Raw genomic sequence first — 17030 nt, forward strand, 5'->3', positions numbered from 1 at the left:
CCCAGATCTGGGACCTGTCTTTTATATACTTTTTTATTGAAAATTAAAATGGTCATGGACCTTTTATTATTTGAATTTGAACCCTTGGACAGGGGACTAATACTTTTGATTGTCTGTGTACATATTTATAGATAATACTGCATGAATAATCAATTATTGTTCTTTTGTTTATTGAATTTTTTAGTCACACAAGTTTTTTTTATTGTTTATGTCACAATATTGAATAGTTTTGTTATACAATTTGTATTATTTCTGTAAATCAATAAAATCATTCTGTCATCAATTTTTAAAACAACAGTCAATACAGTGGTCCTACATAATCGGATATCTACATTGTTTATTATCTTGAGCTAGATATGATTGGAAGTGTTGGTTATTTTATGAATAAAAGGAACCTTCAAGGATTCAAGTTGGTGAACATATCTGCAGATGTGGAACCAGAATTTTGAAAAAGGAAGGGGGGAAGGGGGGAGGTGGGGGGGGGGGGGGGGGGGGGGGGGGGGGGGGGGGGGGGAATGGGGGGCAAACTGGGTAATGTTAGGAGCAGAACATGTAAAAATTCTATTCATTAACCATACAGGTATATGTAGATCCATGATTTGGACCCCCTGAGGTTTTTTCTGGGAGGGAACCTTAAATGTTTTAATTACAGACGTCCAAGGCATAATGCTTTAATTAAATGTAGGACCCAGTCTGTTCATTTTGTTGTTTGTACAAAAGTAACTAAAGACATTTTCAGAAAATATTGGTCGCACATCTAGTTGTTGTGAGTTCTCAAATACAATTTACACAGTCGAAATATTTCGAAATGCAAATTTTTTTATCAGGAATGGAAAATATTTACCAGAGGCGTTTTCTAATAACTATATCAAGTTTAAAGAACTTTAATTTTTTTTAGATATCATGTAGAAAAGTAGCTTAAAATAATTTCCATCCACTTTTTCTCATGCCTTTAAGGTGTACATAAGGTGAAGAGGTGATGATTATTAATACAATAGGTTAGATTAAGAAGAAATATGATATAGTTTATGTCTACCTGGTATAGATGTATAGTTGAAAAACCTAGCGGGTGAAGGTTCATTTGATCTTTTTGAAGAACCACATTTTCAAGGTTCATAGAAAATGCATTAGTCACATGATCATTGTTTTGAAAAATGTCACACGGGGAAAAAAGTTAGATCTTGCCGAAAGAACAGGACAGAGGTGGATCCTTAATTTCTGGAAAGGGGAGGTAAGGGGGGGGATGGTCGTAATTCCAAAAATAGGTTTAAATTGCAGAAATTGTTTTGGACAATTTTATGCTAAAAAAATCTGTTTTTTAATCGAAAAGGGGGTACACCTTCTATGCCCCCCTTGAATCCACCCCTGAGAACAGGATGCAAATGGAACATCTTGGAAGTGATTTTTAGAAACACTTTACAATTTATCTTCAGGGTAAATAATTTATAGTATCCGAAACTTAATAGTTATTGTTTGGTTGCTTTCTCACCCTATTTAACTCAACATTCATTTAATTCATTAATATTTGTTAGATACCAATTTTATTTGATTTTATGGGTAAGCTAGCTAGGGGAAACCCCATATTTAAATTGATGAAAAATAAGTTTTTAGTGACTTTGAAATGAGCAATATGAGGTAACAAGATTTTATGGAACATTCAAAATAGCAAGTGTCTTCTCCAACCATGAAAACTGATGTAAACAGAAATAAATGAATTCATTGTACAATTATTGGTAAGTTTTATGATTAATGTGACCGCATCTTAGGTCATCAAAATAGTTGTGAGACTTAAGTCAATTTTTTGTCATCCACAAAAAAATCAACTATGGTAGTTTGAAAATTAACATTTAAATCAGTTTTTAGATAACTTTACATTTGGATCAGCTATTTTCATACATTCTTGTATTACACGCACTTGGTAAACAAATTTTTAAATTTGGCATATATACATAATACTACTTTACAAGTATATACATGATATATGTTACTGTGTATAAAAGATAAGATTGAATTTCGCCAAAAAAAATGTCCCTTTAAAGCTTCTGTAAAGGCCGATTAAAAATGATAAAATAACTTGGAGATGCACTGGTAGATTTGTTCACCTACTAAAACAGTAAAACATGCATTTTTAGCCTTTGTTAGTCTTTTTTTTTTTTTTTTAAATTTTGGTTCATTTGTATGTTTCGGAGATTAGTGTGGCTTCCATTTTGCTGAACTAGTATACATAAGTGTTTAGGAGCCATCTGAAGCCTGCCTCCCTGTGCAGGATTTTCTTGCTGCATTGAAGACCAAATTTGGTGGCCTTTAGCTGTTTTCTGCTCTTTGGTCTGGTTGTCTCTTTGACACATTTTCCGTTCCCATTCTCTATTCTACTGATGAAATACAAACTTTTACCGGTAGTCCCTTTGAAATGAGCAATATGAAGGATTAAAAATAACAATTGTATTCTCTAACTTTGAAAATTTGATAAGAACAAAAATTTATCAATGTCATTTAATTCATATATAAACCAACTTTTCAAAGTCACCTAAGTATATTGTATATCTTACTGTGCATAACAAATTAGATTAGACAAAAATCTCCCTTTAAAGCTTCTGTCAAGGCCATTTATAAAAAGATGACAGTGCTTTGATAAAATAACTTGAGCTGCACTGGTATTAGTTTGCAAACCTATTAAAACAGTAAAACATGCATGACTACAAATGAATTAAACGAATGCATGTCATGAATTAAATGTACTGGAAAAGATATTGATGTAGACGCCCATGTCATTATGGATATAGAAACACTTTTATTAAATATAATTGATTTATTTGTTAAGAATATGTATGGTAAGTTTATTTTTATGATGATTAAAATATACATTGCTGGTTTGTCTGGTTTTAATTGTTGTGTTTACCCAACCTTGAGTACCCAACTGATGCAAAGTAGCTGTTGTTTCTCAACAGTTGAAAATCATAGCAAATTCAACTTTTATTACAAATGAACTTTCCTCGTTTGAATTGTATTGTATTTTTCATGTGTGGGCCTGTTATACTTTTCATATATGGGCCTTTTATCAGAGTTCTCAAAAAATGTTTTCCCCTAGTGGTCCTTGAAGAAATTCTGCTTGTCCTCACTATAATTCCTATTGCAAAATACCAAAATTGTGTTGGTCAAAACATTCAGACCACCACTTTTAGAGAACTCTGTTTTATATTTGTCATGATGATGTGTGGGCCTTTTATATTTTGCCTCATGATATGAGTTTTGCTCATTGTTGAAGGCCATTGTACTGTGACCTATAGTTGAATACTTCTGTGTCCTTTATTCTCTGTAGGATAGTTATCTCTAGTTAGTCTTGTACCATATTACACTTTAAATTACTAAGGATTTTCTACCCCAGGAATAGATTACCTTTGGGAATTTTGGGTCCTCAATGCTTTTCAACTTTGTACTTTATTTGGCCTTTTTACCTTTTTTGATTCGAGTGTCACTGACAAGTCGTTTGTAGACGAAATGGTTTCTGGCATACAAAATTTTAATCATGGTATCTATGATAAGCTTATTTACTGGTAAGATGTAAAGAAATTTATATTTGTGTTTTTATTTTTCCAGTACTTATGATCCAATATTCAGATGTGTAACGATATGAAGATAAAAGCCACAGATCAGAGATTAACCAACAATTAAGAGGTATGTTGATTCTTAAACTGAAAGCAGTATATGATCTGCATTTTCAGATAGTGTCTTCAATAAGAAAATAAAATTAAGTGGCCATGACGATGTATAAGCAATAACAAAGAAGATATTTCAAGAAGTTGTAGTGGTTGGTGGTGGTGGCAGAAGGGTCCACTGAAATAAATGTAGGCATTCAAAAATCAGATATGCTATGACTGCAGGGTTCATTCTCACAATCTCAGTGTTGACTTGCTAGTGAAAACTGTAGATGTATTTCCGAAAGACCACTTGGCCACCATGGCATGACCCTACATTAATGTCAAGAATGAGGGAAAGATATCGAAGGTGCTATCAAAAACTATAAATGGAAGAAAAACACCATGGCAAAAGAAAAAAAGACAAAGGGACAACAACAGTACACACATAACATTAATCTGAAAACACAAAATTGAGCAAGGTTCCTGCAACACTAGTTGCCACTGTTCATGATTTGAATTGAATCTGGTGATACTGTGAGCCAACTAATTTTCAAGAAATTTATTTTTCACGATTTTCGCGAGAAGAAATATAAAGCGGACTAAAATTTTTGCGAAAATGTCAAACTTGCATATTCTCTGATAAGAATACATTAAATAAGTTATAGAAAATCACAAAAATAAATCGCTGTGAAATCATCTAAAAATTCTTAATGCAAAAAAGGAACATAGCTTTGTAGAAGATGTTTAGCAAACTGTCAATGAGACAAAATGCCAACAACATGAACAATACAAGTTAACATTGTATGTTCCAAAATAAGCTTGTTAACATACAAATGCAGTATATTCCAATGTAAGATTCTTGTATTTCTCGCCTTTTCCTGAATTATTGATCTGTTTTGCTCTATTGTTTATAATTTTATTGTACAGTATTTGCCTTTGTGGTGACTAAATTGAGCAAATTGGACCAAAATATTAGTTTCAAACATGGAGGTAAAAAAGCATGGTTCATTGTACATGTACAGGCTTTGTTTATTTGTCTTTTTGTTTGAAAAGCTACAGCATGGTAAATTCTGTTCTCAGATTACATTTAGTTTAAGCCTTTGATGTTTTTAACTAAAATGATATGATGTTGTATTGATAGTTAGGTAGTGCTTTTCATCCTCCTTGAATGAGTATTATGAATCTGACACCATGATAGTTATTGCTGTTCCTATTACCCGAATGAAATTTATTAATCTGACACAATGTATAGACCTATACTTTTTTATGCCCCTGCCGCACTGGAGGGGGCATTAAGTGTTACCAATGTCCCTCTGTATGTCCCAAAATTATTTTCCATTCTCTATCTTTATTTTGCCTCAACCAAATGTTATGAAACTTATACACAATGCTTCTTACCACAAAATACAAATCAAATTCGAATTTGGGTTGCGTTACTTAGTCACTTTTACCGTTCTTGAGTAATGTCCCTTTCTACTGTTATATGCAAGCCGGGGCATCATCTGTGTCCCATGGAAACATTCTCCATTAATTTTTAGCTCACCTGACCTGAAAGGTCAAGTGAGCTTTTCTCATCACTTTGCGTCCGTCGTCCTGCGTCCGTCGTCCGTCGTCCGTAAACTTTTACAAAAATCTTCTCCTCTGAAACTACTGGGCCAATCTTGAACAAACTTGGCCACAATCATCATTGGAGTATCTAGTTTAAAAAATGTGTCCGGTGACCCGGCCAACCAACCAAGATGGCCGCCATGGCTAAAAATAGAACATAGGGGTAAAATGTAGATTTTGGCATATATCTCTGAAACCAAAGCATTTAGAGCAAATCTGACATGGGGTAAAATTGTTTATCAGGTCAAGATCTATCTGCCCTGAAATTTTCAGATGAATCGGACAACCCGTTGTTGGGTTGCTGCCCCTGAATTGGTAATTTTAAGGAAATTTTGCCGTTTTTGGTTATTATCTTGAATATTATTATAGATAGAGATAAACTGTAAACAGCAATAATGTTCAGCAGAGTAAGATCTACAAATAAGTCAACATGACCAAAATGGTGAATTGACCCCTTAAGGAGTTATTGCCCTTTATAGTCAATTTTTAACCATTTTTCGTAAATTTTTGTAATCTTTTACAAAAATCTTCTCCTCTGAAACTACTAAGACAAATTTAACCAAACTTGTCCACAATCATCATTAGAGTATCTAGTTTAAAAAATGTGTCCGATGACCCCGCCCGCGAACCAAGATGGCCGACATGGCTAAAAAATAGTACATAGGGTAAAATGCAGTTTTTGGCTCATATCTCTGAAACCAAAGCATTTAGAACAAATCTGATGAGGATAAAATTGTTCATTAGGTCAAGATCTATCTGCCCTGAAATTTTCAGACCAATCAGGCAACACGTTGTTGGGTTGCTGCCCCTGAATTGGTAATTTTAAGAAAATTTTGCAGCTTTTGGTTATTATCTTGAATATTATTATAGATAGAGATAAACTGTAAACAGCAATAATGTACAGCAAAGTTAGATCTACAAATAAGGCAACATGACCAAAATTGTCAATTGACCCCTTAAGGAGTTATTGCCCTTTATAGTCAATTTTTTACAATTTTCATAAATTTTGTAAATTTTTGTAAATTTTTACAAAGTATTTTCCACTGTAATTACCGGGCCAAGTTCATTATAGATAGAGATAGTAGTAAGGAGCAAGAATGTTCAGTAAAGTAAGATCTACAAACACATCACCATCACCAAAACACAATTTTGTCATGAATCCATCTGTGTCCTTTGTTTAATATGCACATAGACCAAGGTGAGCGACACAGGCTCTTTAGAGCCTCTAGTTTTAAGAAAAAAACATCTAGCTCTGTGCAAGCTGAAAAAGGACAAAACTCAACAATGACAGTTATATTTGGTTTAAATTTACATTATCATAATAATAAGATGAGCTGTGTATTAAACACAATCCAATTACTGAAATGCAATGACTTCTTTCTTTTCCCTGACAACTCCCATTAAAAAACAATAAAATAGATATCAGTGACACAAATTCCTATAATTGTGTTTTAAATGATTTTGCTCTATTTATCCTTGTAGCAGCACGCTAAACTGACAATTCCCATAGGCAGATCCAGGGGGCCCCCCCTTTTGTGGAAAAAATTTGGTTGATTATATAGGGAATCACTGAAGCATGACTGGAGCGGAAAACCCCCCTTAGGTCAGTCAGAGGGCCCCCCTTATAAAAAGTTCTGGATCCGCCACTGAATTCCTTGTATGTTTACCACAGTCCAATTACTAAAATGCAATCACCTCTTTCAGAGGCCACCCCTTCTTGACAAGTTTATTGAGAAACAATCAAATAGTGAATCAGGGACATAAATTCCAATTATTGTGTTTTATATATATTTGCTTTATTTCTCCATGTATAAGGGTTCTAGAATGATAATATCTTGTACATATTACACAGTCCAATTACTAAAATGCCATGACTCCTTTCACAAACCATCCCCTCCCTGACAATATAAATAAGAAGATGTGGTATGAGTGCCAATGAGACAACTCTTCATCCATGTCGCAATGTGTAAAAAGTAAACAATTATAGGTCAAAGTACAGCCTTCAACACCGAGCCTTTGTTCACACTGAACAGCCAACTATAAAGGGCCCCAAAATGACTAGTATGAAACAATTCAAATAGGAAAACCAATGGTCTACAAAATGACTAGTGTAAAACAGTTCAAACGGGAAAACCAACGGTCTACAAAATGACTAGTGTAAAACAAGTCAAACAGGAAAACCAACGGTCTTATCTATATTAAAAACGTGACGAGAAACACTTAAGTACCACATCAACAAACGACAACCACTGAAACAGGTTCCTGACTTAGGACAGGTGCAAACAAATTCATCGGGTTTAAACGTTTTAACAGGCGCCAACCTTCACCCTAACCTGAAATAGTAGTGTAACATTACAACATAGAAAGACACACTATAAAATATCAATTGAAATGGCTTAACTCAAGAAAAAAGACATACTAACAAAAACAAGGAAACATACGCTGTCTAAATAAATTTGATCTATGACACAATATAAATTCAATATTAAATAAAAAAGGGGGGATGTAAAACAGTGTCAAAAAGACAACTATAACCTTGGACAAAATGGTGTTAAATAAAATAACGTACACATGTAAAATTTCAATATAATAATTTTGTTTATAGGAGTACGGAGATATTTTTTACAACATAAATAAATTTGTTGTTCAAAAAGTCCATTGACAAACAAAAGAAATAAACATCAGTTATTTATGACCATACAATTGTGTTTTATATAAATTTGCTTTATTTCTCCTTGTAAAGGGGCACTTGACTGATTATAAATTCCTTGTATCGGTACATGCAACATAGTCCGATTATAAAATGCCATGACTTCTTTCACAAATCACAACCTCCCTGACAATAGATATAGGAAGATGTGGTATGAGTGCCAATGAGACAACTCTCCATCCAAGTTACAATTTATAAAAGTAAACCATTATAGGTCAAGGTACGGCCTTCAACACGGAGCATTGGCTCACACCGAACAGCAAGCTATAAAGGGCCCCAAAAATTTGTTGTTCAAAAAGTCCATTGACAAACAATAGAAGTAAACATCAATTATTTATCACCATGTAATTTTGTTTTATATAAATTTACTTTATTTCTCCATGTAAAAGGGCAATAGACTGATTTCTTGTACCAGTATATGCAACATAGTCCAATTATTAAATGCCATGACTTCTTTCACACCCACCCTTCCTGCCAAGCCCATTGACAAACAATAAAATAAACATCATTTATTTATGACCATATAATTGTGTTTTATATAAATTTACTTTATTTCTCCTTGTAAAAAGAGTTCTAGACTGATAATACCATAGTCCAATTATTAAATGCCATGACTTATTTCACAAACCACCCCCTCCCTGACAAGTCCATTGACAAACAATAAAATAAACATCAGTTATTTATGACCATATAATTGTGTTAATGTATTAGGTTTATTGATCTGGTACATTTTTACTGTTTACAAGAAGTACTCCTATTACATTATGATCCACATGATCAATGGACAGTGGATAAAAGGTAGAGTTTTTTTTATCTGTCAACAATAATTATATTTTCCCCATTCAGTTGTTTTAAGATAGTATTTCTATTAAAGAATAGCATTCTATGCACTTTAATATTTCTGTGAGATTATTAGCTTTAAATCATGATCATTGAAAAGAGCAAGGATTTATAATTAATACGTCCTTGAATAGGGGTAAAATTGCCTGAAATATTTCTGTGATAAATGAACAGCGGTCAAAGGTTGAGTAATTTTTATCTGTCGAAAGTATTTATATTTTTCCCATTCAGTTAGTGTTTGTATTCTTTGTAGATTATAGTATTTCCTTTAAGAATAGTATATTTTTTGTCTTGCTTTTGAAGCTTTAAATGTAAACCAGTCTTAATATATTTTGTTGTAAGTGTGTGATTTTTTGTTGTTGTTTTCAATACTAGTACATGTAGCTTGTTTTTAACTGTCATTTTGTTATTTTACGATGTGATGAAAGGAAAAAAGATTGAGGAAAGGATTGAAAAATCCAAATACAGGGGATTCTATTATTATTTTTGTGAATAATCAGAATTGAGAAAAAATATGTATTTTTTGTGGATATTTGATTTCACGGTTTTGCCAAAGTCTGCATTTAATCCTATTTAGAAAATATGTAGGACCTTGATCATTTAAATTACCTATACTAACGAAATAAAAAAAAAAATTGATATCCCACGAATGATAATGAATTCACAATGATATATGTTTATATTCCAATTATAGACTTACTTTTAAATCCTCTCCCGCGATTGAATAAGCATATATTACAAAAGATCAAAACATAGTCTTGGGTAATGTAAAAAATTGTCTTACTGTTGAATATATATATTGAATGTCACCTTAACCCTTTCAAAACTCGCATATTCTTAAATTAAAATTAACCAATGCCTAGACTTGTATTTTATAAAAAGCATGCTGCCAGACCTGTTAATTGTGTATTAACAAATACTATTTAAAGTCTTGTTCACAAATTAAATAGGGAAAATTTTTTTGTCTCTCAGATAATTTGCCCTAATGAAAGATCAGTATATGATCTATTTAGTTGTCACTGGAGGTTAAGCAAACAATCAATCCATTATTTTTTTTTTAATTGACAATACTGAAGTTAGTTTCACCACAGTGCTCAATGGTAATTCTCCACAGAATATTCGCAAATACAGTACATAAAGTCTTTTTGGATATGTAGGGAAGATTTTTTGTCTCACAAATTGTTTTCCTGAATATAAGATCAGTATTTAATCTATTTTGTTGAATTAACAATACTGTAGGTTCAATGGTACATGTATTTCTCCATAGAGTATTTAAAAATACAGTATATAGTTTTTCTGTTTTTTTTATTAGGGAAGATTTTGGTCTCAAATTATTTGCCTGAATGAAAGATCAGTATACCAATCTATTTGTTGTGTTGTTTATACTGTAAGTAATTCCCCCAAAATGTCACACCTGACTTGATTTGTTTACATACATTGTGGTTTGTTTACTTTTATGTCATGGCCTATTAAAAGTAAATTATTACATCTCTATAAACCAGGTACTGATATATTACATAAGCTATTAACTTTTATTACAAGTTTGATATATCTTTTCAAAGTTATTTTACATTTATATTAGGTCCTTTAAACAGTTTTTTAAAGTGTAATTTTATATGTCGTGGGACAAAATGTGAATTGAATTTTATTCCTTAATAAATTTGTTTAGTCAACTAGCTAATAGAAGTTTAGGTATTCATAGATGTTTATAAGTGGTGCTTACAACATTGAGAAAACCTATACTTTGGAATGGGAGGGGTACAAAAATTTTTTGTTGTTTGTATATTATGTATTGAATTTTATTCCTTTATAAATGTGTTTAGTCAACTAGCTTATATAAGTTTAGGTTTTCTTAAGTTATACACAAGTGGTGTATTATTTTTAGATCTTAGTATGGCATGCTCATGGTTCTGTGTTCTAGAAAGCTTGCAGACGACTAAAAATTTTTGTGTGTACAATTTTGTCCCAATTACTAACAAATTCAAGTAAACAAAAATTAAGATGTAGGAATGTAAACAAATACCTTTTACTGATTTACCTTCGAAACTACTGTGAATTTATTATTTTTCGTTGGATATCAATTTTCGTGGATTTCGTGGGTACAGGTGACCCACGAATTTAAATGTTAAACGAATTACAAATTTTCCATTGACTTGTATGCAGACTTTAGCAAAACCAAGAAATAAAATATCCATGGAAGTGTAAGTTTTCCTCAATCCACGAAAATTGGTACCCACGAAAATAAATGAATCCTTAGTAACCATTTTATTACAGAATGGGAAGAATGAAAATTTGCAGTTGGAGTTCATATTAATTTTGTTTTAATTCCAAGGACGTATAAATAACAATCTAATATACGTCCTTGGTAATTATGCCCCCGCGGTAGGCGACAGGGGCATTAAGTGTTACCCTTGACTGGCCATATGTCTTTCCGTCTGTCCATCCGTCATATTTTCGTTTCTGCACTCTAACTTAAGTTTGTCCCATCCTAAACTCATACACATTGCTAAAACCACAACATGCAGACAGAGTTCGAATTTGTGTTGTGGGTCATTTAGAGTTCTAGAATTATGCCCCTTTTTTACTTGGAAAAATGGAAAGCTTGAGCATTTGTGTCCTGAGACACATTCTTTTTTTATTCGTAATAAACAATGGCAGAGAACAAAACAATGTGAACTTTATAATATTTTTTCGATCTAAAGGACGGACAAAAAATGTTTTGCGCCAAAATTTGCATTCTGACTTTGTTTTCCTGATACATCAATGCCAACTCATAAATAACTTACTAAATGATTGGGTGTAACCTTTAAAGATTGAAACAGCTTTAAGAATTTAGAATACAGTAGTAAAAACAGTACTTGAACTGAAGATTCGAGAAAGATATTGTTAATGCAAATCATACTGAAAGTAAAATTGAATTGATAGTTTTTCGCTAACATTTCTACATGCATGTTTTTTATTAAAATTTATAAAAATAAAACTGCAGGTTGAGAAACGAAAACTGCATTTTACAGGCCATTAGATAAAATTTAGAAGGAAGTTTCGTACTGAAAGTAAATTGAATCGATAGGTTTTGCTATATATATTTACCATGAACATTTCTGCATGTTATTGTTAAAATGCATTAAAGTAAAAAGTAAAACTACAGATTGAGAAAGGAAAACTGCATTTTACAGACCATTAAATAAAGTTTAGAAGGAAGTTTGTCTCATAAATCTGTTGCATGAATAATTAAATAGATTTTACACCTCTGGAGACCAGGATATTGATTGATGTGCATGGTAGAAATATCTGCTGTTACATATTCTGTGGGTCAATAAATAGGACATTCAACATCTGTCTGTTTTGTCTGTTTATTTGCTAACACACTTGTAAAGAACTTGGAGTTTCATTAGAATAATGCATGATCAATTGTGGCTGATAATTTTTATAGATTGAATGGATTAAGGCAATCTAGGAATCATACAAATGAATTTTAACTGAAGGTCGTAATGGGGGTACCTTTATGACGAATAAAGGTAAAAATTCTTGCCAAATGACGTTAACGGTAATTTTTGGTGCATGACGATAAAATGTACACTTTCTTTTAGACGATAAAAAAAATCAACTGATTTTGACGAATCACGCTAAATTTTTTCCAAAAATAACAGTAACGATAATTATTTGAGACCTCTGATGAAACAGGATAAGGATATTTTGACGAATCACGGTAAAATTTTAACCAGTTTGACAATAACGGCAAAAGGCAGTGTTATTCTACATACGTCATTTCCAACTTATTTCTGTATTTTGTCTCAGAAATGAATTCCTATTAGGCTTCTTTTGACTTACTGTTTAAAGTCGGTTCTATAACTCCAACACAAAGTAAAGTAGTGTATTGATGAAGGGTTTAAATTTTCATGATTTCTAGGGTAATTTAATTTCAGCATTTTTCCCATTCCTTGATTTTGATTTTTATCCACTAAGGCCAATTAAAATTAATTGATAGATTTTCATCCCCGCCCGCCCCTCTGAAATCGTTCCGCCCCAATTTTTTTTTATTTTGAAAAATTTACGATTTCCGGATTTTGTTCATTTTCGTTACCGGTAACTGTCGATACTTTCGTTTCATTAATAACATCCTGTTTCAAATTTTGGTTTTTGCATTTCTTTGTATGTTTGATTCGTTATACATGTATATACATGATAGAACCTTATTATTACACTTGCATATATGAAGAACACGTCACAAGAGCGTTTCATATCTAATAAAAAATAAAAAATAAAATCCTCCCACCCACCCCATTTTTTTCAAAAATTTGGATGAAAATCTACTAATTAAATTTACTTGGCCTAAACAGTATTAAAAATGTCAAATACCCATAGATGTTGTTAAATTTTTTGGTAAAAACATATGATAATGTTTTAGATCTTTTTCTAGCAAGGGTTAATTTGTACGAAACATTTTTTTTTATAAAACATACCATGCATAATAATGAAACATTAATCTATTGATGTACAATTTTATAAAGGTACAGTCAAAGCTGATTAAGAAGACCACCTGTTACTTGTAAGTCCCTCTGTAGTGCATTTCATATAGATTGAACCTGTATTAAAAGACCACCTGTCTTATGAGACCACTTTTGTGCTCTATCTTTAGTGGTCTCTTAAAACAGGTTTCACTGTATATCATTAACATTTTCTATGTACTTTCAGATGCCATTTAGAATTCGTACTTCAAAGTTCAGACACGTGTATGGAAATCCTGCCAAAAAGGAAGAATGTTACGAGAACGTAAAAATAACTAAGAGTACACATGACAGTAATTTTTGTGCCGTAAACCCTAAATTTTTGTGTGTTGTCCCTGACACAGGTGGTGGAGGATCATTTATATGTCTTCCTCTTAAACAGGTAAGATTATAGATCGAGGGGTTGAGGAGGGGTTTTATCCCAAATTCTTGAGAAAATAAATGACAAATTCATTATTTTGAATTTCCGTGAAAATAATATGTCTGTTAGCGCATCACAATATTTTTGGATCCTGATTTACAGAGATTCATTGGATTTAACTGGTTATTCCCAAATTCCCATGAATTAAACAGCTCAATCCCAAAATTCCAGAAAGGCGTCCTTCCTTTATATAAAAGTATGGAGATATTTAATGATTGCCAATGAGACAACTATCCACCAGAGTCCAAATGATGTGGATGTAAGCAGCTATTGGTCACCGTACGGCCTTCAACATTGAGCAAAACCCATACTTATAGTCAGCTATAAAGGACTGAACCAGACAAAATGCTTGCCCACTAATGGTTCTGTAAATGTACATTCTTTTAAAAAATCTTGTTATTCCACAGATCCAGATAAAAAGGGAGAATATTGAGATCTCAAAAAACTTGTTAACCCTAATACATGTTAATATACCTACCCTAAGTCAGAAACCCTGTCAGTGGTTCTTTATGGTCATTCAGGGATTTGGTGTTGCATGCTGGTCTTATATTGTCTCCATCAAATTTACTCCTACAATGGCAATTTAGAGCTTGACACATTGTATAGACTTTTGTCTTCGTTAAAACAGTATGTTTACCTCAAAATGTCTGTGTTTGTCAACCTGTACTGCTTCTTTTCTGTTTTAATGACATTGATCACGCACATTCATATAGTACATTTAATTATAATATTTAGCTTATATACTGCAGCTGTGCTATTTGCGCAGTCAAATTGCACTGAACCCATATTCATTTGTTATCTACAGTCACTGACTGTATATTGCCTTGCTTATGACGTTGACAATGTGTTTCCGTAGAGTTTTAACAACAGAGGTTCGCGGAAATTTTACGTCTTCCACTCCACATTTAAAATGATGGTTTTTACCGTAAATATTTCATTTGAAACAGTTATAGGAGTTGCAGTTAGTATATAAAGAATAACCGATAAATTGTCTCGAAATATTAATTTTATTTGTACTCGACTCAAAACAGGATAGAAATGCTTGGCAAAAGCCATGTTTTCTACCTGTGTCTAAGCCTTGTACAAATAAAATTTATATTTCGAGACAATGTATAGTTATTCTATACCAAATACCTAATTGTTGAAGACTGGTTAAAATTGAGTTTGTTAGCATAGGATTTGTTTTAGAAAGTAACTTATACATAACTTAAGTATAGCTGATATGGTAATGGATTTCTAAATGCCTACGTCAATTTTTGTGTGGGCTTTTATTGTAATTGTTGAACAGTTGACACAAGTGCTAAATCAATTATGGCAGTCTCAGAAAATACTGCATAGAAATTTTACTATCAAAATTTAAAATGAAATTATTGTTTTTGCCAAAAATGTCTTTCACAATAATAAAAAATCACACAAATTTCTGAATTTATTGTATTCTTCCATTCATCTCTGTCAACCCAATTGCAAGACATACCTATTGTTCTAACTAATCATAATGTATTTTAGTCTGTACAGTGATTGAAATATTTGCCTAAGGACGTAAAGAAAGCATCAATCAATCAATATAAGTTTTTTTTTATATCAGACTGGGAGAGTACAGTGCAGTCTTACTAGAGTTTTATATTTATGTCTCTTTATATTTGTTTTTCAGACTGGTAGAGTAGAGTTCAGTGTTCCTAAAGTATGTGGTCATTCAGGAGCAGTATTAGACATAAAATGGAGTCCCTTTAGTGATAACATCATAGCATCATCATCAGAAGATAGCACAGTAAGTGCCAACAGACCATCATGTAGTCCTTTCTTAAAACATGCTTTCTGAATGTCAGAATCAGATTTTAAAAAAACAATTGAATATAAGTTAATTCCCTTTTTTAAAAAGTTTACTGGTAAAAATACTGATTCACTGCAATTCCGAGCAATGTTGAGAAATAAATAGAAAATAATGTTATTTTATTATACAAGTATTTCCAGCTTTATAATCAAGTTTGCTTACAAGTATTTTGGAAACAAGAAGACTGTTATTAAAGTATAAATTAAAAAAAAAAAATATTATCTTTAAATTAACACAAATTAAGAACCACTTATTGTTGACTCTTCATTGCCAGTAAGCAAATGTAATGTTCATCAAGGGAAATAACCTGCTTGAAATTAAAATTTTAGATCAAACATCCTGATTCTGGATACGAGTTTCTGGAAAGGGCTATACTGCAAACCAAATTTTTTCCTCAAAAACCACGTTTAGTTGACTTTGCAGTGATTTATATCAGTGATTTTTCTGATTTTGTATATATACATGTATATATATAAAGAAAAATTAAAAAGTTTCACGTTATTGCACCAGTTTTTATTCAATTTTTTTTCTACTACCAAAATTTTACTGAAAAACACACTTGAACCACAGGAAACCACGATTGTATAGTGAACCTGAATATTTTGAATATAAGTACATGTATCTGTAATTCTGTCCTTCTGGGATGATTAAAAAACGGACAATATCGACATCTGACTGATATCAACTAAGTTTAGTCAGACTTGCTGGGATTTTTGTGATAATTTCTATCTTGACAATTTTTAATTTAAATGATTTTTGTTTTTCCATTGTAGGTAAAAATATGGCAAATTCCAGATAATCTTAACAAAAATTTATCAGAATGGCAAGTGGATCTCCACGGCCATCATCGGAGAGTTGGATACATTGAATGGCATCCAACAGCAGAGAACATTATACTTAGTGCTGGCTTTGATCATAAGGTAGAGTGTCAGTATACTATACAGATGTAGATATCTGATGCAGACATATTGAAATTGACAGACGACCTGTGTTAATTTCTGTCAGACAGCTTTAAAACTTTTGTCAGTTCAAATAGGATATTAATTCTTTGTGCATTTTTTGAGACAGCTTGAAATTAATCTAAATTAAACACAGACTATAATAAACATAGAAATTGATTTAGAAGAGAAAAAAAAAATACATGTACAATACCTATTTTTGACATGTTACACTTATTTTGTATTCTCTAGTTGATGATGCAAACAGACTGAAAATATTCAATTTGAACATTAATTAGAGACTAATACATTACCGATGGTTTTTCAAACGAGAGAGTGTTTCTCAGCTACAATCTCATTGAAGGGCAACAACCCTGAGAGGAGGTGGCCGAGAAACTTCCTCCAGTTTTAAAGACTACTGATAATCTGTTTATCGTTATTTTGTCTATGAAGTTGTTGATGTTTACATTGACACTGGCATGTGCGCCCTTAGCTTCTAATGATAATTTTCTATCTCAAGTGAGTAGCATGATGTG

General features: G+C 32.1%; 1 protein-coding gene across 4 annotated transcripts in view; it reads left to right on the forward strand.

The window, feature by feature from the left end:
- Positions 1–3595: 3595 nt before the first annotated feature.
- The window catches only part of LOC127721528 (coronin-6-like), a 34626-nt gene continuing 21191 nt past the window's right edge, over positions 3596–17030 (forward strand). For 3 of the 4 annotated variants that reach the window (XM_052228289.1, XM_052228287.1, XM_052228290.1), the window contains exons 1-5: positions 3603–3675; positions 4566–4628; positions 13492–13686; positions 15377–15493; positions 16330–16476. In XM_052228289.1, the coding sequence (XP_052084249.1) occupies positions 4623–4628; positions 13492–13686; positions 15377–15493; positions 16330–16476 (465 nt within the window). In that variant the 5' untranslated portion in view covers positions 3603–3675; positions 4566–4622. Of the gene's footprint in view, positions 3676–4565; positions 4629–13491; positions 13687–15376; positions 15494–16329; positions 16477–17030 lie in introns of all 4 variants that reach the window. The other variant, XM_052228288.1, reaches the window with a different exon arrangement.

This window comes from Mytilus californianus, unplaced genomic scaffold (assembly GCF_021869535.1).
Source record: "Mytilus californianus isolate M0D057914Y unplaced genomic scaffold, xbMytCali1.0.p SCAF_12, whole genome shotgun sequence".
In the NCBI taxonomy this organism is placed as follows: domain Eukaryota; kingdom Metazoa; phylum Mollusca; class Bivalvia; order Mytilida; family Mytilidae; genus Mytilus; species Mytilus californianus.